This window comes from Aspergillus niger (assembly GCF_000002855.4).
Source record: "Aspergillus niger supercontig An17".
NCBI classification, from domain to species: domain Eukaryota; kingdom Fungi; phylum Ascomycota; class Eurotiomycetes; order Eurotiales; family Aspergillaceae; genus Aspergillus; species Aspergillus niger.
In genome coordinates, this window is record NT_166532.1 from 45,175 (window position 1) to 69,820 (window position 24,646).

The following is a 24,646-nucleotide window of genomic DNA, read 5'->3' on the forward strand; positions in this document are numbered from 1 at the left end:
GTTTGGCCGGGAACGCCTTCGGCGAATTGCCGTAGGGAGAGGTAGTAGTTGTCGGTTTTGGTGGCGAGGAAGAGGGCGCACGGCATGATTTGTTTGGGGTGGTAGGTCATCGGGGAGTTGGTGAGGTAGAAGCGGCGGAGGTATTGGATTGCGGTGGCCTTTGGGGATGGGTAGGTTAGCTTTGAGGTTTGCAGGTATGGGATAGGAGGGCTGTCGTACTCTCACGATGGTGGGAAGTGGTGGCTTGTAGTTCTCCCCTAGTTGTATGATTTGTTCGGAGTAGTAGTCCACGACTTGCTGCTCTTCTTCGGGTGTCAAGCACTCGATTTGTTTCTCTTCCGTTGCCTTGTTCTCCGCATCGCTTCCGGGGGCCGGTGTCCCTGTCGTGGAGGAGGTGGCTGATCTTCGAGCCTCTTGTGCTCTTCGTAGAGCTGCTCGCACTCGGTCACTCGCGACGGAGTTGGTGGTTGCTCGTAATTGCTTCAGCGATGCTTCGGTGAAGGACCACAGTCGGAACTGAGAGGATGACCGGTATATTTCGTCTTCGATCATGGTGGAAAACAGCTACACAATGCGCTCGGTGTCGTAAAGGATGTAGTAGCTAAAGATGGAGTGCTCGTTGCGAGAGGATTCTGGGGACGGCGGAAAGTCAAAGCTGATCTGCATCGGACTTTGCCGCATATCCACGTGCTTATCGATAGGCCCGCTGTCTTGACTTTCCATTCATTAGACATCCACTACAATTTGCTGACTGCCTGTGATCGTTCAAAATAGCTATTTACGTTAGAAGACACTATCCTTTGGGTCATACAGATATTGATTGACTAAATGCAAGGCTAATAGTATCCTGACTTGAGCTATGCTGCCGAAAGATGTAGAAAGCAATTGGATATATTAAACAAACATAGGTCATCACTGTTTGGGATCTGACGTGTGAAAAGAGAAAAGAGATTGTCTTTATGATGTTCGTGCGAAGAGGTCCCCAGATTCAAGAGAGCAAACCCGACTGAATCGCCTAGCACCGTCGCTATTGCAAAATTTAAACCATCCGAACCGTGTGTCAACACATCACACCAACTACGGCTCGCCGAGGAGCCGCGCTGTAATGTCTCCCATGTACGCCTCCTCCAGCTCGTAGTCTTCTCCGTCCATTCGATCAATGCCGTAGTATTTGAATGCGGCTACAACGCGCTCGACGTCAAATCCCATGTTACAGAATCGGTCGATCAAGTCTTTGTTGTAGCCGTCGTACCTGCACAGAAAGATTAGCCAAGATTAGGTTTGTCCTACAAACGTGTACATACTTGCTTAAGTCCTCTTGTTCCTGTTCTTCTTTCGACTTGATCTCCTGCAGTCGAAGAGTTTCGTCTGTCACACCGCCGCTGCCTTCACCTGCATGCCTTCTGGGAGCTCCTGCATACATCACAGCCCACTCCTGAGCAACTCGTGCAAATTCCTGCGGTCTCCGAAGGAGCATCGTGGCGACCTCGGCATCTTGAGGATCTTTGGGCTCGGGTGTGCTTAGCAGGGATTGCAGTGACAGAAGGGCAGACTTGATGGTGAGCACCGGCGACCACGCAGTGGAAAGAGTGTCTAGGCAGATGGCACCCTGGGCAATCAGCTTTATTAGCAGGAAACTAGAGACAGCCTGATCATACATGACTGGAGGTGACTTACTGTTTGACTGCTGACGTTGGGATGCCAGACCTTGGTTACAAACTTCATGTGGGGAGGCCGAAATGGATAATCGTTGGGGATTTTAATGTCGATGGTATAGGTTCCACCTTCATAGGGTGTTCCTGGAGGCCCTGGGAACGTGCCTCGAAGATGTGTAAGATCCTCCCCACCGTGCAGTGGTTCAGCCGTGATTTGCGACTGTGTGTCGGCGTGGATGTCGGCGATCTCTTTGGCGATACGCCTTGCTCGATTGGCAGACATCGTGCAAGAAGTTTGGTGATGGGTAAATAAATCTGGGAAGAACAGGCAATTTGTGTTATTTTTCCTCTTCCGAATAAGCAGGCAAAGTAGGTTTGTATCGTCTGGATAGTTGAAAGATAAGAATAGAAAGGATTCAAGAACTATGAGGCAATAGTCAAAGCTTCGTCAGCCTCACAGTAGCTAACTACCGAGAGGGCGAGGAAGTGCAGCAGATGGTCTGTAGCAGGAGGATCGAGGAGGAGAAGAAAATATCAGAGAAGGTCTAATTAGTATGGACGCTGGAGACCAACGACGGATCTGTAACAGCGTCACCTAATTTGGTGGGAGTGGACTAGAGAGGATCGTTGTTGTAGTATGGGCGAAAGTGAGGGGGATCAATGCTCTCGGAGGGGCGCAAGTAAGCGCTCTATCACGGAAGAGCGCTAAACAATCGAACCAGATCAGATCACAGGAACTTAGTCGGGCCCCAACGCAGGATGGACCCGGCTGGACTATATATAAATGACACCGGGAATATAAGTTCCGATTAAGAAAAAGACAAGTCGTAGGTGCAGTTTAGGGGAAATGACCCGTCGGCCTGCCTGGGCTGTTCGGAGAAGAGCTGCCTCTTACTTTCTGTACGGAGTACAGATCGGGTCCAGCTCGGTCGGCGCCAGGCTACTTTTGGCTTCTGGGCGGAGGATCCCAAGAGGGGTTAGCGGCGATTGATGCCTTAGCGATCGGCCATCAGTCTCTCAGGCACCAAGGCTCGTCATGGATGCCGGATCACATCACGTGCTGCCAAATGTGCTGGACGGGCGCCAAGGCCCGAGCGGATGGCTACCAACAGCTTCCCAGCTGCGCAACTCATCAGCTTCACGCCCCATCCTCCTTCCCCCATCCTCATCTCTTCACCCCATCCACGCACATCGCGAATCCTTCATTACATTCTCCAAACACCTGCATAGGTTATCTATATTAAGCCTATTGCTTCTCACAGTTTCGGACTATGGTTGGTGCCCAGCGTTGGCCCTAGTTGACAGCTCTTGTCGGCTCCTGATGTCACTTATCTGACCAATCTTTGCAACAGGGTAACCAGCAGTCCAACATCGGCGGAGGCCCCGGTGGCGATGGACGGGATGAGAAAGACAAGAAGGTAAGCTATACTCCCATGTTCATCCTGCCGGTTGCCGGTCGGCTTACAATACGCTCCTCTGCAGAAGGACAAGCCCAGATACGAACCACCACCGCCGCCTACGACTCGTCTCGGACGTAAGAAGCGCAAGGCTGCCGGCCCGAGTACTGCCTCCAAGCTTCCGGACATCTTCCCAACGTCACGATGTAAATTACGATATCTCCGAATGCAACGAGTCCACGACCATTTGTTGCTAGAGGAAGAGTACGTGGAGAACATGGAGCGCCTGCGCAAGACCAAGGCCCAGGCTGCGCTGGACTCGGCGAACCGTAATGATCTCGACATCATGGATCGGAACGCCGATGAGAGAAGCCGGGTTGACGACATGAGAGGCAGCCCCATGGGTGTCGGAAATCTGGAAGAGCTGATTGACGATGACCACGCCATCGTCTCGAGCGCGACTGGACCAGAATACTATGTTTCTATCATGTCGTTCGTCGACAAAGACCTGCTCGAGCCTGGTGCTAGCATTCTTCTACACCACAAGTCGGTCTCGGTTGTCGGTGTGCTCACCGAAGAATCCGACCCCCTCGTATCAGTGATGAAGCTCGACAAAGCTCCCACAGAATCATATGCCGATATTGGTGGTCTGGAAACCCAGATCCAGGAAGTCCGAGAGTCCGTGGAGCTTCCCCTGCTGCATCCGGAGCTGTACGAGGAGATGGGTATCAAGCCACCCAAGGGTGTGATTCTCTACGGTGCCCCTGGTACCGGAAAGACGCTGCTGGCCAAGGCGGTCGCGAACCAAACCAGTGCTACTTTCCTCCGTATCGTGGGTAGTGAGCTGATTCAGAAGTACCTTGGAGATGGCCCTCGTCTGGTCCGTCAAATCTTCCAGGTTGCAGCTGAGCACGCCCCCTCCATTGTTTTCATTGATGAAATCGATGCGATTGGTACGAAGCGTTATGATTCTACGTCAGGTGGTGAACGAGAAATCCAGCGTACTATGCTTGAGCTTCTTAACCAGCTCGATGGTTTCGATGATCGGGGTGACGTCAAGGTCATCATGGCCACCAACAAGATTGAGACCTTGGATCCTGCTTTGATTCGTCCGGGACGTATTGACCGAAAGATTCTCTTCGAGAACCCAGACCGTAAGCCACCGAGTCCATATATTTGTGCCAGATTGCTAACTATGCACAGAAAATACCAAGAAGAAGATCTTTACCCTGCACACTTCCAAGATGTCGCTGGGAGACGATGTCGACCTGGACGAGTTCATCAACCAGAAGGATGATCTCTCTGGTGCTGATATTCGTGCGATCTGTACTGAAGCCGGTTTGATGGCGCTGAGAGAGCGCCGGATGCGGGTGCAGATGGACGACTTCCGCGCAGCAAGGGAGCGGATCATGAAGACGAAGCAGGATGGAGGCCCGGTGGAGGGACTGTACTTGTAGGCGGGCAGATATTGATGTTGTATTAGATCTTCCCTAGTTGAACCGTCGTATCGTGGTGGTATTAGGTCAAGAATCTATCCCAGTGTATCTTTACAATAGTAGCACCAGGTCGCCTCGGTGGCCCGTATGTAACGCTGTCAGGGCGCTGCCCTTGCAATTGCACATGCAGGTAACCTTTCCGTGCACATTGTAGAGGCTGCTAGTCCTGGGCGTAGTTGGAGGCCCTCCCGCCCATTCCCCGGTGACGTCGCGAGGCCAGTTTATCAAGGACTTTATCTTATCACCACGTGACTATAAAGCCCAAACAGTGCAAATCCATCAAATCTTACAAACAATAAGGATACCGTCCATAGCATCTGCAGTCATCTCCGTCAAATCTTCATCCAAGACGAATGACCAGCTGCCATAATGGACGGATTTGACGAGGAAGCATTCAAGAAGTTTTTCCCGACTAGCTTTGGCAAGCAAGAGAAGAAAGCCGATGTGAGCTCACAGATTGATCGCACCAAGCGCGCAGAAGTCTCTGTGAACCCTGATGGCGACGGCAAAAAAGCGGGTTCAATAGGAGAGACGACGACTGAGGCGATTCCCGCGGCCGAGGAGGATAACCAGAAGAACGATTCAGAAAGCGATGATGGGAGTGACGACTCTGATGACGACTCTGACGATGAGGATGAGTTCCCGGTCTCTCACGAACTCACTCTCAAAACACACGACCGCGCAGTGACAACCTTGACCGTGGATCCCGCAGGTTCGCGACTGATCACCGGCTCGACCGATTGTACTATAAAGCTACACGACTTTGCGTCCATGACCCCGTCGACAATACGCGCATTCAAATCCGTCGATCCTTCTGCCAAAAAGCAGTCTGCTGCGCAGGAGGCGCATGCCGTGCATTATGCAGCTTTCAATCCCTTGTCCCCCAGCTACGTCATGGTTGTTTCGGCCACACCCCAGCCAAGAATTTTGAGTCGCGATGGTGATACGATTACCGAGTTTGTCAAGGGTGATATGTATTTGAGGGATCTCCACAACACCAAAGGTCACATCTCTGAGGTGACTGGCGGCGTGTGGTGTCCAACCGACGAGAACCTGTGTGCCACCGCAGGCACAGATAGTACTGTGCGCATCTGGGATGCCAATATCGGTCGGTCACAGAAGGAGGTCATCGTGCATAAATCAAAGATGGCGGGATCCGCTGGCCGGAGTAAAATGACCGCTGTTGCATGGGGTTCTCCCAAGCAGGGTGGCCCCAATGTTCTCGTTGCTGCTGCGCTCGATGGCAGCTTGCTGATGTGGAGCGGAAACGGGCCGTACACTCGGCCAAGCGCAGAGATTAGAGATGCACATACTAAGGATACCTGGACGAGTGGAATCGACATCAGCTCGGATGGACGGCTTGTTATCACTAAGGGCGGAGATGACACTATCAAGCTGTGGGATACCAGGAAGTTCAAGCAACCCATCACCACGGTCGCCCATCCTTCCAGCACTCGGTACCCGTCGTCGAATATCATCTTCTCGCCTACATCGGCCAATGTTCTCACGGGCTCGGAGACTGGACACCTGCATATCTTGAATCCAGCTACGTTGAAACCGGAACTGGTTACGCCTGTTACGCCGGGATCGCCTCTTATTAGTGTTTTGTGGCATGAGAAGATGAACCAGATTATTACCGGCTCGGCCAACGCCGAAACTCATGTTCTTTACAACCCTAATATGTCTACCAAGGGTGCCGCATTGATTATGTCCAAGGCCCCGAAGCGTCGACACATTGATGATGACCCTAGCCTTACCATGGATCTCACCCAGGGGATTTCTGGCGATTCTGTGGTTGTCGGATCCAACGGGGTGCCTCATTACAGTTCGTCCACCTGGTCCGCCCGGCACCCGACCATCGGACTCACGGCGTCAGGCCGGCCAAGAGATCCACGGAGACCTCATCTACCAGCACAAACACCTTTCGCGAAATCGCAGCCGGATGAGAAGCATATCCGTGAGAACATTCCTCTTAGTTCCATGCGGGATGAAGATCCCCGGGAAGCTCTGCTCAAGTATGCAGACAAGGCTGAGAAGGACCCGGTATTCACCAGGGCGTATAAGGAGACGCAGCCCACGCCAATCTACCGGGATATTAGTGATGATGAGAACGAGCAGGGGCCGGATAAGAAGCGGACAAAGCGATGAAGTGTTGCGACCGATCGGAAATAATAGCGATCGTTTCCATTCGCTCTATGCCATGATTCAGGACATGTACACACTATACTTTTGGAGCAAGGGCGGCGTTGGCAGATCAAGTGTGTTAATAATCAGCCGCCCTCTCAACGGGAGTTAAAAAAACAACAGAGATACCCCTATGGCAGTAAATACTGTGAAACTCTAGTCATAGTCGTGCATAACGAGTAAGTGTACTCCGTAGGTACTTGCGGCATGGGCTGCCTGCTCGATGACGTTGAAGGGGCTGGTGGGTGGGCCAGGATGTGCAAGTCGCCCATTCTCCGGATCGGCCACTCGACGTTGATCTGGAGGAGGCGAGCAAGCCAATGATTCCACGACTGCGGCTGGCTCCTCGATAATCTCCTGCAGCCTGTCCAGCTTTGATTGCACAGCAAACCTCACGCGATGCTGTGCTTTTACGTGGTATTTTCCACCCTCCCAACTTGAGCAGGCTCGCACGTGCGAACTGGTCGTATCCAAGGATTTTAGGCCCGAGTTTAGGGACTGCGACTAGTTAGTTCCTCTCGCCGGTTCTCTCGGCATCTCTCTCTCTCTCTCTCTCAGAGAATCCCCCCGTCCCTCCTCCCCCATCTTATTCTCTACATCCGTGCACTTTACCACTGTCGGACCTCGCTCACGGTTGACGGGCGTCCATACTCATTTTATTGCTTTGTGGTGCCTTTCGGAATCTCTTTCCATCTGTTGGTGAACGAAGACTTCCGCGCTCGGATTTTATCACTTAGGGGATACAGAATGTCGTGGCTCACAGCAGCATGAACCCCTGCCCCCCAAGAAGCTGATGCCAATAACCTGAAGGAATATATGCTGTGACGATTACCGGAAGTCTCCTCTTCGTTAGAGTCAGTCGGCTGCCATTTTCTTGCCGATTTGTCGACATCGGAGGCTTTCCGCATCCTACGACCTTATAGCGGCGGATCAGTCGGGACCTCCTTTTCACTCCCGCGCTCGCCTTTTAGTCAGGCCTACCTGCGCCAGGCATAACCTCGAGTCAACCTCCTATTGCGGATGGCTTACTTGCACGAGGTGCCCCTGGCAGCAGGCCTGCTCACCGCGCTCGCCTCCTCCGCTGTTCCTACGCCGACACCCACGCCGTATCACTACTTCCCCTCCTCGTCCCAGCCTTCTCCGACGTTCACATCAAGTCCCGGGTCTGACAATGGCGATGGTGGAAGTGGTGGAGGAATGCACGAATGGTCTTCCCTGATTGGAATCGTGACTGCGCTGGCTGGCAATGTGTTGATCTCCTTGGCGCTCAACATCCAGCGGTATGCTCACATTCGTATCGATAAGGAGTGGGAACAGGACAAGTTAAGACATGAGTTGGACTGGAAACGTGCCAACCATGGACACGGCAGCTCCGGAGCATATGGGTCTATCGATGACGACGAATTCGACGGAGACGCAAGCCGAGGAAGACATCGTGCGTCTCGACCAGCTCGTTACCGAGATGAATCTCCTACTTCTGAACCCGATCATTATGAGGAACGCCGCGGCCATTCCGGACGAACCCGCCGTTACAGGGACGACGAGACAGACTCACAGGATCATATGCAGGACTCCATGATATCCGACCGGACCGCGCGGTCGGGGAGTGAGCGTTTGCGCCGCAAATCGTATCTTCGGTCGCCGTACTGGTGGGTCGGAATCGTGCTCATGTCACTTGGCGAGGTCGGGAATTTTATGGCCTATGGATTTGCTCCGGCGTCTATCGTGTCACCGCTCGGCGTTGTTGCCCTCATCTCGAACTGCGTTATCGCGCCATTTATGCTGAAGGAGAAATTTAGACAGCGTGACTTGTGGGGCGTTCTTATTGCAATCGCAGGAGCGGTGGTGGTTGTCCTCAGCGCGAAGTCGTCAGAAGAGAAGATCGGCCCTCATGATATCTGGGAGATGATTACACGCTGGGAGTTCGAGTTGTACCTGGGCGTTTCCGCTGTGCTTATTGTCGGGCTCATGTGGGCAAGCGGCAAGTACGGATCGCGATCGATCCTGATCGATGTCGGCTTGGTGGCGTTATTTGGTACGTACACATTTTCCCCCTAGTTATATACAATCTATCCCTGCTGGTGGATCGTTGCTTATCTCTTGACTAGGTGGATATACTGCTTTGTCGACCAAAGGTGTCTCATCGCTGCTTTCGTTTACGCTATGGCACGTCATTACATTCCCAGTTACCTATCTTTTAGTCTTCGTCCTTGTTTTCAGTGCTCTTATGCAGATCCGGTACATCAATCGAGCTCTGCAACGGTTCGACTCAACTCAAGTCATCCCCACGCAGTTTGTACTTTTCACACTCTCCGTGATCATCGGAAGCGCTGTCCTGTATCGGGACTTCGAGTCGTACACGGCTGAGCGTGCATGCAAATTCGTGGGCGGTTGTGTCCTGACATTTATGGGGGTCTACTGTATTACCAGCGGCCGTGTACGCGCAGACAATGAGTCTACCTTCTCTATCGATGACGAGGAGGAGGCTATCGGCTTGTTAGGCGGAGACCGTTATCACGACAGGGTCGACATGTCTCCTCCTGCTCCCCAAGCTCGGGCCCATAAAACAGGACGAAGAGCCCGCACGCCCGCGGATGATCATTTGCAGTCTCCTTCGGGGTCCCTCCTCAGCCATGGTATCGAAGATGTGGATGACGACCAGCGGACACCCAGGGGCGTCTTATCGGCTGCACCATCTTCCCCCCGCGGCTCACTAACCGCTGAGTCTCTCGAACAACCGTCTTCGGAGCCTTCGTCGCCCATGCATGCTCGTTCGCTTTTGACGAACCCATGGGCAGACTCTCTCGAGTCAGCCATTCAACCCCCCAATGCCGAACCACCGGTGCATCGCCCTGCTACGCCCCCGGCTCAGTCGGAGCTTACAGCACACGACTCACCGTTTCTTCTCCGCTTCCCTCCTGCTCCTGGCGCTGAGGATGCGCCGGAAGGCCCGATACCGGGACATGGACGGACTCCATCAAACGTTCGGAAAGCCATTGTCCCGCAGACGCCGCCCGCTCGGCATTTACGAAATTCCATCTCAAAATTTTCGCCTGGTCCTCTTCTGCCGACCATTTCGGCTGGCTTTAGTGCAGTAGTGGCTGAGACGCTACGCCGCGGCGAGATAAGTCCCAATAAAGGACGAAGACTGCGCCACCGGATGGACCGGAGAAAGCAGTTAAGCACAACGGTCTTGGAAGGATTCCCTCGGCAGCGTAACGGAGACGCCAGAGGAGGCGAATATGAGGCGGATGGCAATCTGGAAAACGCTCATGACCTTGGGTTTCCGCTTTCTACCAGCCGGCTTCCAGGGACTGGTGCCCTTGCAACTGCTCCAGTAAGTACTGGGGATCTGACACCTGCTGTCGACTCGGAGGACGGCCCCATCAGCCAGCACGAAGATAACACCACCTCACTTTCGCGGCTTCGCAGCCTAAGTGACTCCTGGAGCGGTGGTCTCGCCTGGCTAGGTGGCGTTCTTCATAAACCGGGGGCGAACAGAGGGTCGGAGGCTACGACGAGCATCCAAGAGAACGAAGGTGAAGACGGCGCCGAGTCGCAGGGGAACCAAGAAGGGCAGGGTACCGGCGCAGGTACGCGGGCGTAAATTGAGCTCTTGATGGTGACTGGCTCACACCGAATGTTAGTACATACGTTTGTTTTCCTATAGATAATTCATGGGTGGGGGTTGTCTCATACCACTGCGAGCATTAGCATTCTTCGACTATATAGCCGTTTAATAGAATTTTGAGAAACGAGTGTGTTGTTTTCCGGTAGCTCGAGGCCAGTGGCGATGTTAATTTGCGTTCGACTGCTAGTCACCAGGAGGTGGAACCTGTATCCAAGACTTTCTTCAGCTGGCCCACCCCGCGGGCATCCCATCAATATCGGGACGGGCCTTAGTTCCATCCTTGGACTTTGCAGGTCTGCTGGCCCGAGGAAAGACGACGATAGGTGGAGAAAGAGCAGCAAGCAGCTGGCACCCTGGCCGACTAGCAGCTGTTAGTCTGCTGCATGGATCGTCTTAGGGCCATTTCCCAAGATTACTTGCCCCTCCCCGCCGGCCATCGCCTGAATTTAGCCGTCCTTCTACTCAATACACCTCCCATCCTAGGAAATTACTCCATTGTCTGCAATATATCGTGGGACTCGTCCGACATCCAGTCAGCAGGCTCATTTTCAGGTTCCTACTCAGCATCATACTCCCTCATTCGTTGCTGGTTCCCCACGCTCCCAGCACTACCGACTCCCATGGGTACTGGGCTCATCTCCGAATGGATCGCATGAGCACAGCCTAAATTAAACGGATTCCTTGCCCGTCACTGCCGATGAAATCCAGTAGTGTGCTTGCTGGTATTTTTTCTTCCCTTCCTGTTGTCTGGAGCTCCGCTTGGTCTGCGCGCTGGAAATTATATGCTGCCTGCATGATGTTAAATACCGAGGGGGATCTCCCCTTGGAGCTTCCCCTTCTGTCTTTTCCCCAATATCTGCCTGCCTACCTGCATAAGCTCGCTCGCACCCAAGGAGCTGGGAGAGCAGATCATTGGCTCTTCATTTAGCCATCATGGTGGCCGGTCTTGTCGCAAAGGCGCTTTTGCTCCTTCAGCTTGGGTCTGGGGTCGTGGCTGCACAGAATGCCTCCAGACCTCTTTACAAGAATCCCCATGCGCCTGTGGAGGCGCGAGTCTCTGATCTTCTCAGTCGGATGACTATCGAAGATAAGATGTCTCAATTGATGCAGGGTGCGTATTTCCTTTTCCACGTGTAGAAACACGGTCGTGAATACAAATCAATGTTTCGCTCGATTCCAATCGCATTCATTGCAGAGGCTTATGCTGGGTGGTATAGGAGACGTCGGTAACTGGATGGACAGCACAACTGGGGCTTTCAACTACACAGGCTTGGTGGAGAACATGGAGATGAAGGCTGGTGCATTCTACGGTATGAATTTACTCTGAATATTTGCTGCCAGACAACTAACATTAGTAGTTGGATATGCTGTTCCCTGGGACTGGCTTGCGACCAATATCAAGAGAGCCCAAGACTACCTGCTGCAGAATACGACGCTTGGGATTCCTGCTCTTGTTCAGACTGAGGGTACGTCAGTCTCCATACCCAGCTGGATATCTATGCTAACCCGTGGCTGCTCTTTACAGGTATTCATGGTTTCCTGCTCGAGAACGCCACGATCTACAACTCCCCGATAGCATACGCCTGTTCTTTCAATAGAGAAGTATGTTTGCCTGCTGTCTGCTATCTATGACTGAGACTTACTCCCTACTATAGTTGGTTGAGAAAATGGGACGACTCATTGCGCAAGAGGCCCGTGCTATTGGTACCACACAACTGTTTGCGCCGCTGGCTGATCTGGCTCGTGAACTCCGATATGGTCGGGTAAGGACTGCAATATCTCAAGCGATGATGGACTGGCTAATGATCATCGATTACAGGTTGAGGAGACGTTCTCAGAGGATTCTTATCTTGCCGGCGAAATGGCCTATCATTATATCGTAGGCCTGCAGAGTCTCAACGTGTCTGCTACTGTCAAGCACTTTGTGGGCTATAGTTTGCCTGAACAGGGTCTGAACACTGCGCCTGTCCAAGGAGGAGAGAGATATCTGCGCTCAACGTACGTGTGCATTCTCCATATAAGTAGACGAAAATCTAACACGGTCTAGGTGGCTGCCATCCTTCAAAAGGGCCATTGTGGATGCTGGGGCATGGAGTATTATGAGCGCATACCACGCGTAAGCTGCTACATTCAACGACCTTCCTTCGGCTATCAACTCACTAGTTCTAGATACGACGGTATCCCTGCGGTGGCCGACTGGTTTACCCTCACGAAGATCCTTAGACAAGAATGGAACTACGATTACTATGTGATCAGTGACTCCGGTGCCACGGATAGACTGTGCACAGCCTTCAAGCTCTGCAGAAGCTCTCCCATCGACATGGAGGCTGTGACTACCCAGGCATTGCCTGCGGGCAACGATGTCGAGATGGGCGGCGGTTCATTGTGAGTACAACAATTACTGGAGTAAACAATACAGCTAACAGGTCATAGCAACTACCAGAAAATCCCCGAGCTCGTCGAATCAAGCCAGCTGGATATCGAGGTTGTCAACACCGCCGTCTCTAGAGTGCTCAGAGCCAAGTTCGAGATGGGTCTCTTTGAGAACCCCTACCCTGCTGCTCCCCAATCCGAATGGAACAAGCTGATCCACAGCCCGGAGGCAGTCGAGCTCGCGAGAACCATTGACAAGGAATCCATCGTCCTGCTAGAGAACCACAACGAGACACTTCCCTTGAAGAAGAGCGGTAACATCGCCGTTATCGGGCCCATGGCGCACGGGTTCATGAACGTGAGACCCCTAATACCTCCTGTTGCCACGAGCGAATGCACAAATGCCTAGCATCATGCTAACAACATCAGTACGGCGACTACGTGATCTACGGCAGCCAATGGCGCGGCGTCACTCCCCTCGATGGCATCAAAGCCGCCGTCGGCGACGCCGCTACCGTTAACTACGCGCAAGGCTGCGAACGCTGGAGCAACGACCAGTCGGGCTTCGACGAAGCCATCGCAGCAGCCAAGAAGTCTGACGTAGCCATCGTCGTCGTGGGCACCTGGTCTCGCGACCAGACCGAACTGTGGGAGAACTACAACGCCACGTACGTTCCTCCCATCACCCCCTATCCTTATCCCACCCATCCCACCACCCACCACTAACCCCCAATCTTCCCCATTTAGAACCGGCGAACACGTCGACCTCGACTCCCTGGCCCTCGTCGGCGCCCAAGGCCCCCTCATCCAAGCCATCCGCGACACGGGGGTCCCCACGATCGTCGTCCTCTCCAGCGGCAAGCCCATCACGGACGTAACCTGGATCGCGAACAGCACCTCAGCCCTGGTTCAGCAATTCTACCCCTCCGAACAAGGCGGCAATGCTCTCGCGGACGTCCTCTTCGGCGACTACAACCCCTCGGGCAAACTCTCCGTCAGTTTCCCCCATTACGTCGGCGACCTGCCCATCTACTACGACTACCTCAACTCGGCGCGGAACATTGGCGACGCCGGACGCGCCTACCCCAACGGCACCCTCGAGTTCGGCCACCAATACGTCCTGGGTGATCCGCACGCCGTGTACCCGTTCGGATACGGGAAGAGTTACTCGACGTTCGAGTATAGTGATATCAAGGTCAGCAAGACGAATGTGTCGGCTAGTGATACGGTGACTGTTGGTCTTGAGGTGAAGAATCTGGATGAGAGTAGGGAGGCGACGGAGGTGGTGCAGGTTTATGTGGTTGATGAGATTGCGTCGGTGGTCGTGCCGAATCGGTTGCTCAAGGGGTTCGAGAAGGTGGTTATTCCCGCTGGGGGGAGTAAGAGCGTGAGTATTGATATTAAGGTGGAGGATTTGGGCCTTTGGAATAATAAGATGGAGTATGTGGTTGAGAAGGGCGAGTTTGGGGTGTTGGTTGGGAGTAGTTCGGTGGATATTAGGGGGAGGGTGGCGTTTTGGGTTGTCTAATAGTATTACAAAGTAGTAGCTAGGTGGGTGTTAAGAGGATGCAGGGTGGTGGTATATGTATCTAGTTGGGATATATCTGTGGATGTTTAGGGTAGTATATATATATTTCAGTTCAGTTCATCTCGTTTCACTTCGTGTGCTTGCTTTTATGGCTAATAATGACAGGACATAGTATATAAGTTTTTCATATAGAGATATGAATGCCTCGGACAAACCCAAGAATAAACATGGTCGTAAAGATGAAGCAGAAGCTTAATCAGACCCCTCCCGCTCACCATTCGAAGTGTCTGCATTCTCCGTTGTCGTCGTCGTCTCTCCGCCCCCTGCTTTTGATGACCCGTCCTCTGTATCTGCCACTCCTTGCTGTGTACTCGATCGTCTGCTACTGCTACCTGGCCGAGTAGTAGCGCCAGGAGCACCAGCAGAAGTAGTGGCACCAGCAGCAGCAGTACCAGTCGCACCCGCCCGTCTCGACTTCGCCCCCTCCTTCAACTTCTCCCACCGCTCTCTATACCGGCCCAGCACATCGCGGAGCTTATCGTTCTCGCGGCCAACTTTACCAAGTTCCTTCTCGCCGCGACGGACCATTTCCTCTAAATCCTTGATGCGCTGGTCGTAATCTGTTGCTGGGACTGGAGGTGAGGAGATGCCGCCACCACCAACACCACCACCACCAGTAGTTGTGACTGGTGAAGATCCTTGCGATTGGTTATGAGGTTGGTCCAGGGACGGGACATTCTGAGTATGGTGCATAGCTCTCAGGGATTGTTGCAGCGCCATGGAGCTGGATTGGGCATTGACTTCCCACATGTGTAGCCGCTTGGATAGAGTATCGGATAGATGGCGGAGGGCTTGGTTCTCCATTTGTAGTTCTTCCATGGTTTTAGGGTTCTGGGTGAGTCGGGAGAATTTCTCGCTCTGGCTGGTGTTGTTGTTCCGGGCTGCGGCCTTGCTGCCCATCGGTGCTGCTGCTGCTCCGGAGAGACTTTGGCGGAGTTCCGGGGATGGAGGGGTCTCGCGGGCGTCGACGAAGTCTTCCTCGGCGGCGTCCTCGAAGCTGCTTCTTCGGGCTTCTTTTTCGGCCCGCGTCAGGATCCCTGCGTAGGAGACTGTGCCGCCAGTGGTGGGAACCACGTAGAAGGATTCGGCGGCGCTGCCGGTTCCGCCGCCTGCTCCGCCGGTGTTGTCTTTGATGGCTTGGAGAGCGGCGCGGGAGAAGAGCTTGTTGATGTCTGGTTCGGCGGTGCGGTCGGGGACGGCGTTGTAGCGGTCGGTTTTGGTGTCCGGGGCGGATTTGCGGCTTGTAGAGGGTTGTGTGGAGGATGGGTCGGTGCCTAAGGGGAGGCCGGCGAAGGCTAGGGGTGCGGAGATCTTGGAGATGAGGCCTTCGAAGGTGGAGTAGAACTTTTGGAAGGGTTCCTCGGTGAGGGAGGCTCGTGGGCGGGATGGCTCTGAGGGCTCCGCTGGCGCGTACTGCTGCGAGGTGATGTCGGTTGGGCTGGGCGTTGGCGGGATCCAAGGTTGTCGGGCGGATGCTGGGGTGCGGTGGCGCTCGCGCTCACGCTCACGCTCCCTCATCCCTTGCATCTGTGCGGTACCTCGTAGTCGGGACTCGCTTGTTCGGATCTTGCTTGGTCCGTCGGTCATCTTGGCTCCGGCTTGCTGGGGAGCGATTGTTGGCGATGCCGGAGAGGCACGGTGTGCGGGAATGCCTCGTGCGGATGCTAGGTTGCTGGCAATGGAGGATGACTCTCTAGATGGCAGACGAGGGTGTCCGGATAGCCGCGGGAGATGTTGGGGATCAGTGGTGGAGGGGGATGCTCTCGCCCCCGATTCCGTGGAGAGCTGGGCATTCGCACCGGTGTCTGCATTGCTTGGGGGATTCTCATGTTGAATACGGAGGATCTGGGCCAGCTTTTTGTGATGTTGTTCGAGCAAGTGGAGAGTCCGTAGAGCCTGTGCAGTCGAGGAAATGAGCCAGCGTATAAGTGTGGCTGTAGATGCAGCAATGCGTCAAGAGACGTACCTCTTTATCAGAGCTATTCTGGGCTGCAGTGGCAAATTCTCCTGCAGCGAGGTCATGTTCCTCGCTGGCTGCTACGGGGTTCGACTTGCGAGTCTCGAGAACTGCATTGCGAGCGTGGGTATGAGCCTTGTCCGAAGGGGTTTGTCAGGCGGGATACAACGCATGAGATCGCGCAAGAAGACTTACCAAAGTCAGGGGAGCGGTCTCCATGGCTGTGGAGGTCTCAAAAGAGCAATAGAATTTCCGGAGCGAACTACCACAAGCCACCCCCCCAAAGCGAGTGAATGTGAGTTGAATATGATCGGAGAGGAAAGATTAGGACATTAAGATAAGGGCCAAAGAAGTTACTATCGCTGGTGACGACATCCCCTCACCGCTTCGGGCAGATCACGCGGCGGTACCAATGGGACGGTAACATTACCACCCATGGAACCAACTGCTGGAGTACCACTAAGTACCCTCGACTTTTATCCACTACCAGCAACTACCAGCAACTACCAGCAACTACCAGCAACTACCGGACTGCTACCGCTGCAACCCCCTGATTCCGGATCTTGGTATTGTTGTGACAGTAATACGCTGGCGCATACACTGTGACAGCTCCGGCACCACCGCAGTTCTATAATTATCCTGCTGCAGCACTGGGGAGTTTCACCACCGCGATCAAGATTAATTAATTATCCCAGATCTAAAAAAGAGACCAGGGGGGGAAGTCACAGTATATAATATTACAGTTACAGAGGAACCTCTCAAGTTAAAATTATCCCTGCCGATCGCAGATACACCCTGTAGATATACATCCCCGGCGGAGAAATACGAGCGGGAGAAGGTCACCGGCGGTAATGCTCCGTTCACCGTGGATTGTCTGGCAGCTTTGCGGAGTTGCACTTCGAAGCGCCTTCGTTTCGCTTTCCTTCTCCTCATCGTCATCTTCCCCCCTTCCTCCCCCCCACCCCCCATTTCTTTTTTTCTCAAAGACATCCTCTTCCCTTAAATTCTTCAGCAGAAGGGAAGCGAGAGGAAGGACATGCTGCGGGCTCTGCGACCATCTAGACGCAGTTAGACTAACTTCTCTCCCCTCTACGACCCTCCTTTTCTGCTGACGTTACTTTACTTTCTACATACAATGCATTGCTAGAGACGTCGACCGGTTCTGACCTCTAGCATGCGCACTGCCGTTGCTATCCAATATCCTCCTGAAATCTAAGTCAATTGTCCATTCACTTTCATTCCTGTCTTTGCCTGTTCTCCCCTCACCACCCCCCGCTCTTCGATACGCTCATCCAACATGGAGGCCAACCCGATCCCCGAACCCCCGCCGGTTCCAGATACCGATGTACCCAGCATCAGCAAAGTGAATCGTACCAAGACCACTCCGGTTGATCTGGAGACAATGGGGAGTTCTTCTCGAAGCAATGGGCGCTCCTCAATCGACTCAACCTCCGACAGACCCAAGTCGCAAGCCGGCGAGGCTGATTCCGCCAAGGCAGGATCCAGCGGATTTTCGAAGCTTCTGGCCGCTCGACGGAAGAAGAAGAAGGATAAGAACCAGAAGCAATCGGATGAATCGTCTACCCAGCTTGACACAGAGAGTAGCAAGGATGTCCAGGAGAGTCGTTCGACAGAGTCGCGCGACGGGCTTTCGACCACCTCATCAGTCGGCCACGAGCATCTGAGCCCCCCGGACCATGATACTCCTAACCTGCTGACAGACGATTCCGAACCTGAAAGGTGTGTCCCAATTCCGTTGCTACATCATCGGAAGACTGAACAGATGTCTAATTTGAATTTACCCCAAGAACACCCCCTCTTACTTCTCACAACTCCCATGTCGGCTTTTACACCTCATCCTCCCCCCTTATAAGGACCACATCGGTGGACGAGACTGAAGAAGACGGTAATGGCGACGCGGAAGCGGCCGCCCCCGAGTCGCAACAGGAGACGGAGCGGCCGCCTAGCCAACATGGCTCTTCATTAAGCGTGCCATCGGACCGCGGGAAGAAACGAGGCATCTCGCCCGGACGTCGCTTCAAAAACGCCTTCGGCTCCAACCCGGATAAGAAAGCCTCTAACCGCGATCGAGCATCATCTACTTCTAGCTCCAAAGGCAGTAGAAGAGGCAGCTTATCGGCGAAGAGAGCTCAGACTGTTGTTGCTGAACCGCCACCACCTTTGCCAGCTCCCATTCGCACCGATCTTAAAGAAGACAAGCCACTCCCTTCTCTTGACTTTCCTGCTCCGAGAACACCCCCGCATACCGCCATTCCGCATCCCCAGACCACTGTAACTCCTCCCACCCCGAATACCGAATTTCCCAAGCTCTTCACCTCGCCAGATGTGACTCGATCGCCAGATTCTATCCACTCGAAAGATTCACCAGGCGGTATCGTTGTCAGCCCTTCGGGGAATATGATCTCCCACCGACGTGTGCGGTCCGCCTCTGCTGCGAGCCACAAGCCCAGCAAGCTGTCGAACTCCATATCCGCGTTGGGCCCGACAATTGAAGAGACCAAAGCAAGCGCAAAATCACCGGGCGCTATGCAAACCGGGTTCTTCTCCTCCGTCTTCTCCGCCGCACAGAACGCAGCCTCGACTCTGAGCAGTAGTCTTAACTCTCAGTCAAAGGGTCGCAATGTTACACAAGGAGCTTTGAGTGAATCCGAGAACCAGCCTGCTAGTGAGGGAGCGCCTGGCCCGAGCCAGCCCATCAACAGCAAGACGGAAGAGAAAAAGCCGCTGGCCGTCGACACTCTGGGATCTGGCGACCTGGACTTTAGCCATCTGGATATCGCCATACCCCCCGGTGGTTCTGTCTCAACGCCGGATGGCGTTGTGATCACCAAGCCAGACTTGCCCTTGGAGAAGCGCAAAGTGTCACAACGCGATGAAGAAGCAGCCAGGCTTGAAGATAGTCGTGCAGCCCGAGCAGTCACAATGGCCTACGAAAAGCCCTCTGAGACATCGTTAGTTCCCTCGACGGATGACGGCCTCGACCTACAATCTAGTGCTTCTTTCACGAAGGAAGGCGCTGGCGACCAAACTCCACCAAGTGGCAGTATACTCGATGGGGAGATCGGTCATACTCGGCCCTATCGGAGTGGAAGCGTGCGAAGCCGGCTTGCCCGGCGGCGGCACCGTGGGTCCTCAGCAGCAACTACATCGACACTCGGCGCAATTGGTGCCAGTGCTATTACTCTGGGCGCTCCGGCTGCCAATGCCAGCATGCCCCGACTGACTGGCTTTGCTGTTGCCAGCAAAAAGCGAAACAGGGACTTCCATCAACTGTTCCGCAGTGTGCCCGAAGACGATTACCTAATCGAGGACTACAGCTGTGCCTTGCAACGAGAAATCATCCTAGCTGGTCGAATCTACATTTCAGAAGGTCACATATGCTTTTCCAGTAATATTCTGGGCTGGGTGACTACCCTTGTAATCAGCTTTGACGAAGTGGTGGCGATAGAAAAGGAGTCCACTGCGATGGTGTTCCCGAATGCCATAGCTATCCAAACGCTACATGCTCGGCATACGTTCCGCAGTCTTCTCAGTCGAGAGTCTACCTATGATCTCATGGTCAATATTTGGAAGATCAACCACCCATCCCTCAAGAGCTCTGCCAATGGAACCAGGGTCACGGATGGCACCGGCGATAAGACTGAAAAGGCTGGTGAAAGCGATGATGAGAGCGAGGAAGAAGACGAGATCTACGATGAGGACGAAGAAGGCGACAATGCTGATAGCCTCTTCGAAGCTGCCGGCGCCAGCGTCAATGGGAGCGACAAGTCCATGCCTACCAAGCCTGTTAGCCGCAAAGCTTCAGGTGCTCTCGCCAATGCGAATGGGGCTGGACAGGCTGGAGCCAACTCCAGCGGTGACGGGAAAGGCAGCAAGTCGGGCTCACCCGCTGATGGTGACACTGACTTTCCTGGCCCACCTACTCACCCTCCCACTGAGTATACTGATCCTGCGGGCCAATACGATAAGGTGGTAAAGGATGATGTGATCCCAGCACCTCTCGGAAAAGTCTACTCTTACGTCTTTGGAGCGCAGTCCGGTGCTTTCATGACAAAATTCCTTGTCGAGAATCAAAAGTCGGGAGAGCTCCAATTCGAAACCGGAAACAAGGGTCTCACCAACGACAGCCGCACACGCAACTATTCGTATATCAAGCCGCTGAACGGTTCCATTGGCCCTAAGCAGACAAAGTGCATTAGTACTGAAACTTTGGATTTCCTTGACTTGGAAAAGGCCGTGCTTGTTACCCTGGGCACCCAGACGCCTGACGTCCCCAGCGGTAATGTCTTTTTGACCAAGACCAAGTACCTCTTTACATGGGCGCCGAACAATCAAACACGGTTTCTCATGACGTGTACCATCGAGTGGTCAGGCAAAAGTTGGCTCAAGGGTAGGTCCACTATATCGAACGACCCGCAAGAGCTGTGCTAACAGAAAGCAGGTCCCATTGAAAAAGGTGCGATGGATGGCCAAACTGCATTTGGTAATGACTTGGTTGCTGCTCTGAAAGCCGCTGTTGTTCCTCGTGGCCGCACGGGTGGTGGCAAGGGCAAGGGCAAGGGACGGCGCAAGAAGAGCGAGGTCGCTCAGGAGGCGGCGGCTGCCGCTGCCAAAGCAGCGGAGGAGGAACGGGCACAACAGGCGAATTCTTGGGGAGTCTTGGAGCCGCTCCATGGACTACTTGGGCCTGTTGTGGACACAGTCAAGCCTCTTTTGGGTGGAAACGTCGCAATTGTTTTAGTCGGCATTCTGCTCTTCTTGCTCTTCTTCCGCCGCCCGTCTCAGCCATCTGTGGTATCCCACGATATCGGGTGTCCTGGTTACTCATTACCCCAGCGTCTGGCCGCCTATGAAGAAATGTGGCGGCGGGAAGAAAGCGAGCTCTGGAGCTGGCTGGAAGACAGGGTTGGCATGGACGGACTAGCCATACCCACTGTCAGTCGGTCGACGGGATCTCGGACACAGCAATACTCTCGCAAAGTCCAGAGTGAACGTGCACTGGCCAGCAAAGTCAATGAAGAGAAAATGTCCGACCTCGAGATGGATCATGCTATCCGCACTACGCGTGAAAGGCTCGACACTCTCGAGAAGATCCTCCTCGACCGGCGATCCCAACCTGCAGCGGACCAGGGAGTCGTCCACAGCGAGCTGTAAGGCCGCACCAATAACAAATAGTAACAGTCCATCTCCACTTGGAGAATCGGGTTGAAAAAAATAACTCCATTTTGTATGATGACCTTTCCGTCCCATACGTCCCTCGTTACCACAATTTTCGTTATTTCTCTTTTCATTTCTTGTCTTGTCAGCGACTTGCGGTGTTTAGGGCGGTTACATTCTTCCCTTTCACGTGTTCCTTCTCATCATACAGTCGGATTCAAATCGAGCATCAATCTGGGATTTGTATGCTTAGTTTAGTATCCTGAGCGAGACATTTGTTGTTCTATTCCGTCACTCACTCTTTCTCTTTGTTCCACTTTCTCCTTTCTTCCATGTCTCTATATACATTCCTCCCCGGTCTGAACTGTGTGTGTGATTACTACTTGGCTCTGTGGAAAAGAGAGCACTTTGTACATGAGCACCAACTATTTACATGTCTATATATATACTATTTCGACTCATACTGTCATTACCTTTGGTGCTTTGATGGGGTTGATTGGCTTGTCAGTCAGTTGATTTGTAGCGTGATAAGTTTCATAGTATATAATAGTAACCAAGGTCTGCGTTGATGAAGTAAGAATTGAGTTACTACTAGTAAACAAACCGCTAGTAGTTTATTAGCTTTAACCAGTGTGTCCAAGTACTATGTATAGATAGCAACAGCCACTCTCGTCTTTGTTAATAATGCAACGTGTATATGCACATCAAGTAGGTAGCTAAAACGTCGCTGACGGACAGAAACACGACCAGAGGAAAAATAGGCAAATGATCTGCTCGTAATAGTAGAAACACGTGACAGATATATAGAACCAATAGTAGTAGTACAGAGATCCAAACATCCATTTAATCATCTATGACAATTGCAGATCGAACATCCGTGTTTTGTTCGGTGGAAGCAAATATATAGAAAAGAGGATAAGAACAGTAAGGGTGCTGGGGATATCATTGTTAATCAAGCTAAGAATGGTTGAGTTCATCGTAAAGGTCGTGAAACGTGCAAGCAAGGGGGACATAAAATTGAACGCATGTGTACTTTTGACCAAGTAGCATCTTATGATTCATACTCGTCTTCTCTTGGTTGTGAGAGTGACAGCTTTCGCTGGGAAGAGATCGAATGGGAACGTGACACGCCACCATTCTCGGCGTTTCGCCTCTCTTCTTCTTTCCGCTTCTTCTTTCGGATCTTCTTCATTGCTTCCTCGGTTAATTGCTGGCGGAAGAGGCGCTCCACGACGTCTTTCTTGCGAGTCATGCGGTCGCCAATCATGATCAGGACACCGCCGGTGATGTTGCAGCAGATAGAGCAGCAGAGGATGACGGTTGTCAAGGCGAAGGGGCGGACGTGGTAGCTGATGGCCCACGTGCAGGTGCCTAGGGCGATCTGGAATAGGGAGTGGCAGTCTAGGAGGACCACGATGGCGATGAGGAGACGCATGGGGAATGCGTAGTGGGTGAATGTTTCGTGGGGTTTGTAGAAGGTGTGGGATTTAGAGAGCTTGTTTTGGTGGTGAATGAGCTTTAGTTGTCGCACGGGGTCGAGGACGGTAAATTCATATTCTTCGCCTTTCGGGGTGTCGCCGAGTTCGACGTCGACGTCTGTTTCTCGTCGTGATGGGAGGTCGTTCTTGTTCTTGAGATCCGGGAGATGTCGTTTGCGTCGGATCTTCCATGTCAAGAACGTGTATCGAGCGACGAAGATCATGTGGTAGGTGTCGATGGCTCGGAACGGGGCCAGCCCGTCACCCATGATTGCGAACAAGGCTACAAGGACGTTGTCGATGACGTTAATGATGTAGGATTGCCTGCCCCCGACATTGATCCAGCCTGGTATTAAGTTAGCATTCTGCTCGGTTATTCGCTGGGTAAATGACAGTCACGTACCAATGAGGAAAAGTACCCAGGCAAGACCGAAAAGCGTGATGAGTGTGGCATATAGAGTAACTAGGAATCCAAGCGCTGCGGAAGGGGTGGTCAGTGGCAGATACCGGAATCTGAAAGCGCTATAACTCACGCTTTGATACATATTTCCTAAACCCCTTCATTGAACGCTTAAACTTTGATCGTCGAGAATGCAGCATGTGCCGGACATGGTCATTAAGCTCTTCGATTTCTTCGGGGCTCCAGCCCGCAAGATTGCTCCCCTCAGGCAGCACAGCAAACCGAGGCTCCTCCCCCTCGCCGATAACAGATGTAAGTGTGTGTTCTATAGATGGACGAACTTCGGGCTCCTTTATCTCATCCGCTCGTTCCTCGTCACTTGTAGATTCTAGTTCTCTCATGGGTGATGGCGGCGAGAGCGTATAAGTCTGGTTGCGATTCAAAAGAGGCCCCAGATTCGGGATGAACAAGGAATTCTGAACATTCGTGAGGGTAGATAAGGCCGACACTTCCGGATCTGAAAGAATTTAGGCTACTATACCACGAAAACCATGAAACAGGTAATGGGTAGCTTACCAATGACGTCCAAAACATCAACAATATGAGACCGATATTCGTCGTCCACCTCATGGTTTTGAGCCGGAGCACTTCCACCAACCGTCGACGCCCGATTCCGCGTGAATCGGTTCACCCCCATTCCACTTGCCCATCGCATGGGGGTCCGACTACCCCGTCTCGGTATCTCCGGTAGCGGAGGGACATCCTCCGGCATTTGTTGGTTTGATGCCGAGGAAACGATGGGGTGCGACGTCTCCTCTTGCACCGGGCGCATCTGGCCGCCCGTCGTCACCCGTGCCAGAGCAGCCGGGTTGGGCGTAGACCATCGCCCAGGTCGGGGCTCGGAGTTGCTGCGACGACGATTGCCCTGCCATGACTCGTCTTCGGGGGAAGCTGCTGGGATGGCAGGAAGAGGGGACAGAGTGGTCCCAGGGGTCCTGCTGGTATCGCCATTTTGTTGCGATTGCTGTGAGCGGAGCGTGGATAGATTTGCCTGCTCCAACGAAGGCAGGCGTTGGAGGCGAATGGACGGGCGGCGGGAACGCAGCGAGGCCGCACGTTGTCGGGGGTATGACGTCGGTCCGGGGGAGGGCGTGGCCGACGGTGGCTGGCCTTCGTGGGGATCAGGCGAGCCGTTGACGGGCTCGATGGGGTCCATTGAAGACGGCGTGCACGAAGAATTCTCACATGGACGACGGGGGTTTCTCGAGGGAAGAGGAGGGAAAAGGAAGTAAAAATTCAAAGAGGCGAA

At 53.3% G+C, this 24,646-nt stretch overlaps 9 protein-coding genes across 9 annotated transcripts; 5 read left to right on the forward strand and 4 right to left on the reverse strand.

Moving 5' to 3' along the window:
- Nucleotides 1–2: 2 nt before the first annotated feature.
- Nucleotides 3–552, reverse strand: An17g00250 (uncharacterized protein; the record flags this gene model as incomplete). Its single annotated transcript, XM_001398217.3, has 2 exons — nt 3–158; nt 220–552. Coding segments are annotated over 2 exons (489 nt in total), but the record flags the coding sequence as incomplete, so codon positions are not given.
- A 525-nt stretch (nt 553–1,077) lies between these two features.
- Nucleotides 1,078–1,938, reverse strand: An17g00260 (uncharacterized protein; the record flags this gene model as incomplete). The annotated part of the gene is made up of 3 exons (XM_001398218.3): nt 1,078–1,252; nt 1,305–1,609; nt 1,678–1,938. The coding sequence occupies 3 exons, from the start codon at nt 1,936–1,938 to the stop codon at nt 1,078–1,080; spliced, it is 741 nt and encodes a 246-aa protein (XP_001398255.1).
- Nucleotides 1,939–2,926: 988 nt separating this feature from the next.
- On the forward strand, nt 2,927–4,509 carry An17g00270 (uncharacterized protein; the record flags this gene model as incomplete). Its single annotated transcript, XM_001398219.3, has 4 exons — nt 2,927–2,929; nt 3,008–3,073; nt 3,138–4,206; nt 4,256–4,509. The coding sequence occupies 4 exons, from the start codon at nt 2,927–2,929 to the stop codon at nt 4,507–4,509; spliced, it is 1,392 nt and encodes a 463-aa protein (XP_001398256.1).
- Nucleotides 4,510–4,917: 408 nt separating this feature from the next.
- Nucleotides 4,918–6,696, forward strand: An17g00280 (uncharacterized protein; the record flags this gene model as incomplete). Its single annotated transcript, XM_059745401.1, has 1 exon — nt 4,918–6,696. One exon carries the CDS (start codon nt 4,918–4,920, stop codon nt 6,694–6,696), a length of 1,779 nt encoding a protein of 592 aa, XP_059606561.1.
- A 1,056-nt stretch (nt 6,697–7,752) lies between these two features.
- An17g00290 (uncharacterized protein) lies at nt 7,753–10,339 on the forward strand (the record flags this gene model as incomplete). The annotated part of the gene is made up of 3 exons (XM_059745402.1): nt 7,753–8,039; nt 8,340–8,767; nt 8,841–10,339. The coding sequence occupies 3 exons, from the start codon at nt 7,753–7,755 to the stop codon at nt 10,337–10,339; spliced, it is 2,214 nt and encodes a 737-aa protein (XP_059606562.1).
- A 957-nt stretch (nt 10,340–11,296) lies between these two features.
- An17g00300 (uncharacterized protein) lies at nt 11,297–14,264 on the forward strand (the record flags this gene model as incomplete). Its single annotated transcript, XM_059745403.1, is given in 10 exon segments — nt 11,297–11,474; nt 11,581–11,673; nt 11,722–11,829; nt 11,889–11,965; nt 12,019–12,126; nt 12,183–12,361; nt 12,411–12,479; nt 12,533–12,748; nt 12,797–13,404; nt 13,484–14,264. Coding segments are annotated over 10 exon segments (2,417 nt in total), but the record flags the coding sequence as incomplete, so codon positions are not given.
- A 252-nt stretch (nt 14,265–14,516) lies between these two features.
- An17g00310 (hypothetical protein) lies at nt 14,517–16,500 on the reverse strand (the record flags this gene model as incomplete). Its single annotated transcript, XM_059745404.1, has 3 exons — nt 14,517–16,220; nt 16,291–16,416; nt 16,477–16,500. The coding sequence occupies 3 exons, from the start codon at nt 16,498–16,500 to the stop codon at nt 14,517–14,519; spliced, it is 1,854 nt and encodes a 617-aa protein (XP_059606564.1).
- Nucleotides 16,501–17,578: 1,078 nt separating this feature from the next.
- On the forward strand, nt 17,579–21,456 carry An17g00320 (uncharacterized protein; the record flags this gene model as incomplete). Its single annotated transcript, XM_001398224.1, has 3 exons — nt 17,579–18,021; nt 18,090–20,692; nt 20,744–21,456. The coding sequence occupies 3 exons, from the start codon at nt 17,579–17,581 to the stop codon at nt 21,454–21,456; spliced, it is 3,759 nt and encodes a 1,252-aa protein (XP_001398261.1).
- Nucleotides 21,457–22,510: 1,054 nt separating this feature from the next.
- An17g00330 (uncharacterized protein) lies at nt 22,511–24,553 on the reverse strand (the record flags this gene model as incomplete). Its single annotated transcript, XM_059745405.1, has 4 exons — nt 22,511–23,283; nt 23,341–23,400; nt 23,471–23,854; nt 23,914–24,553. The coding sequence occupies 4 exons, from the start codon at nt 24,551–24,553 to the stop codon at nt 22,511–22,513; spliced, it is 1,857 nt and encodes a 618-aa protein (XP_059606565.1).
- Between the last annotated feature and the right edge of the window lie 93 nt (nt 24,554–24,646).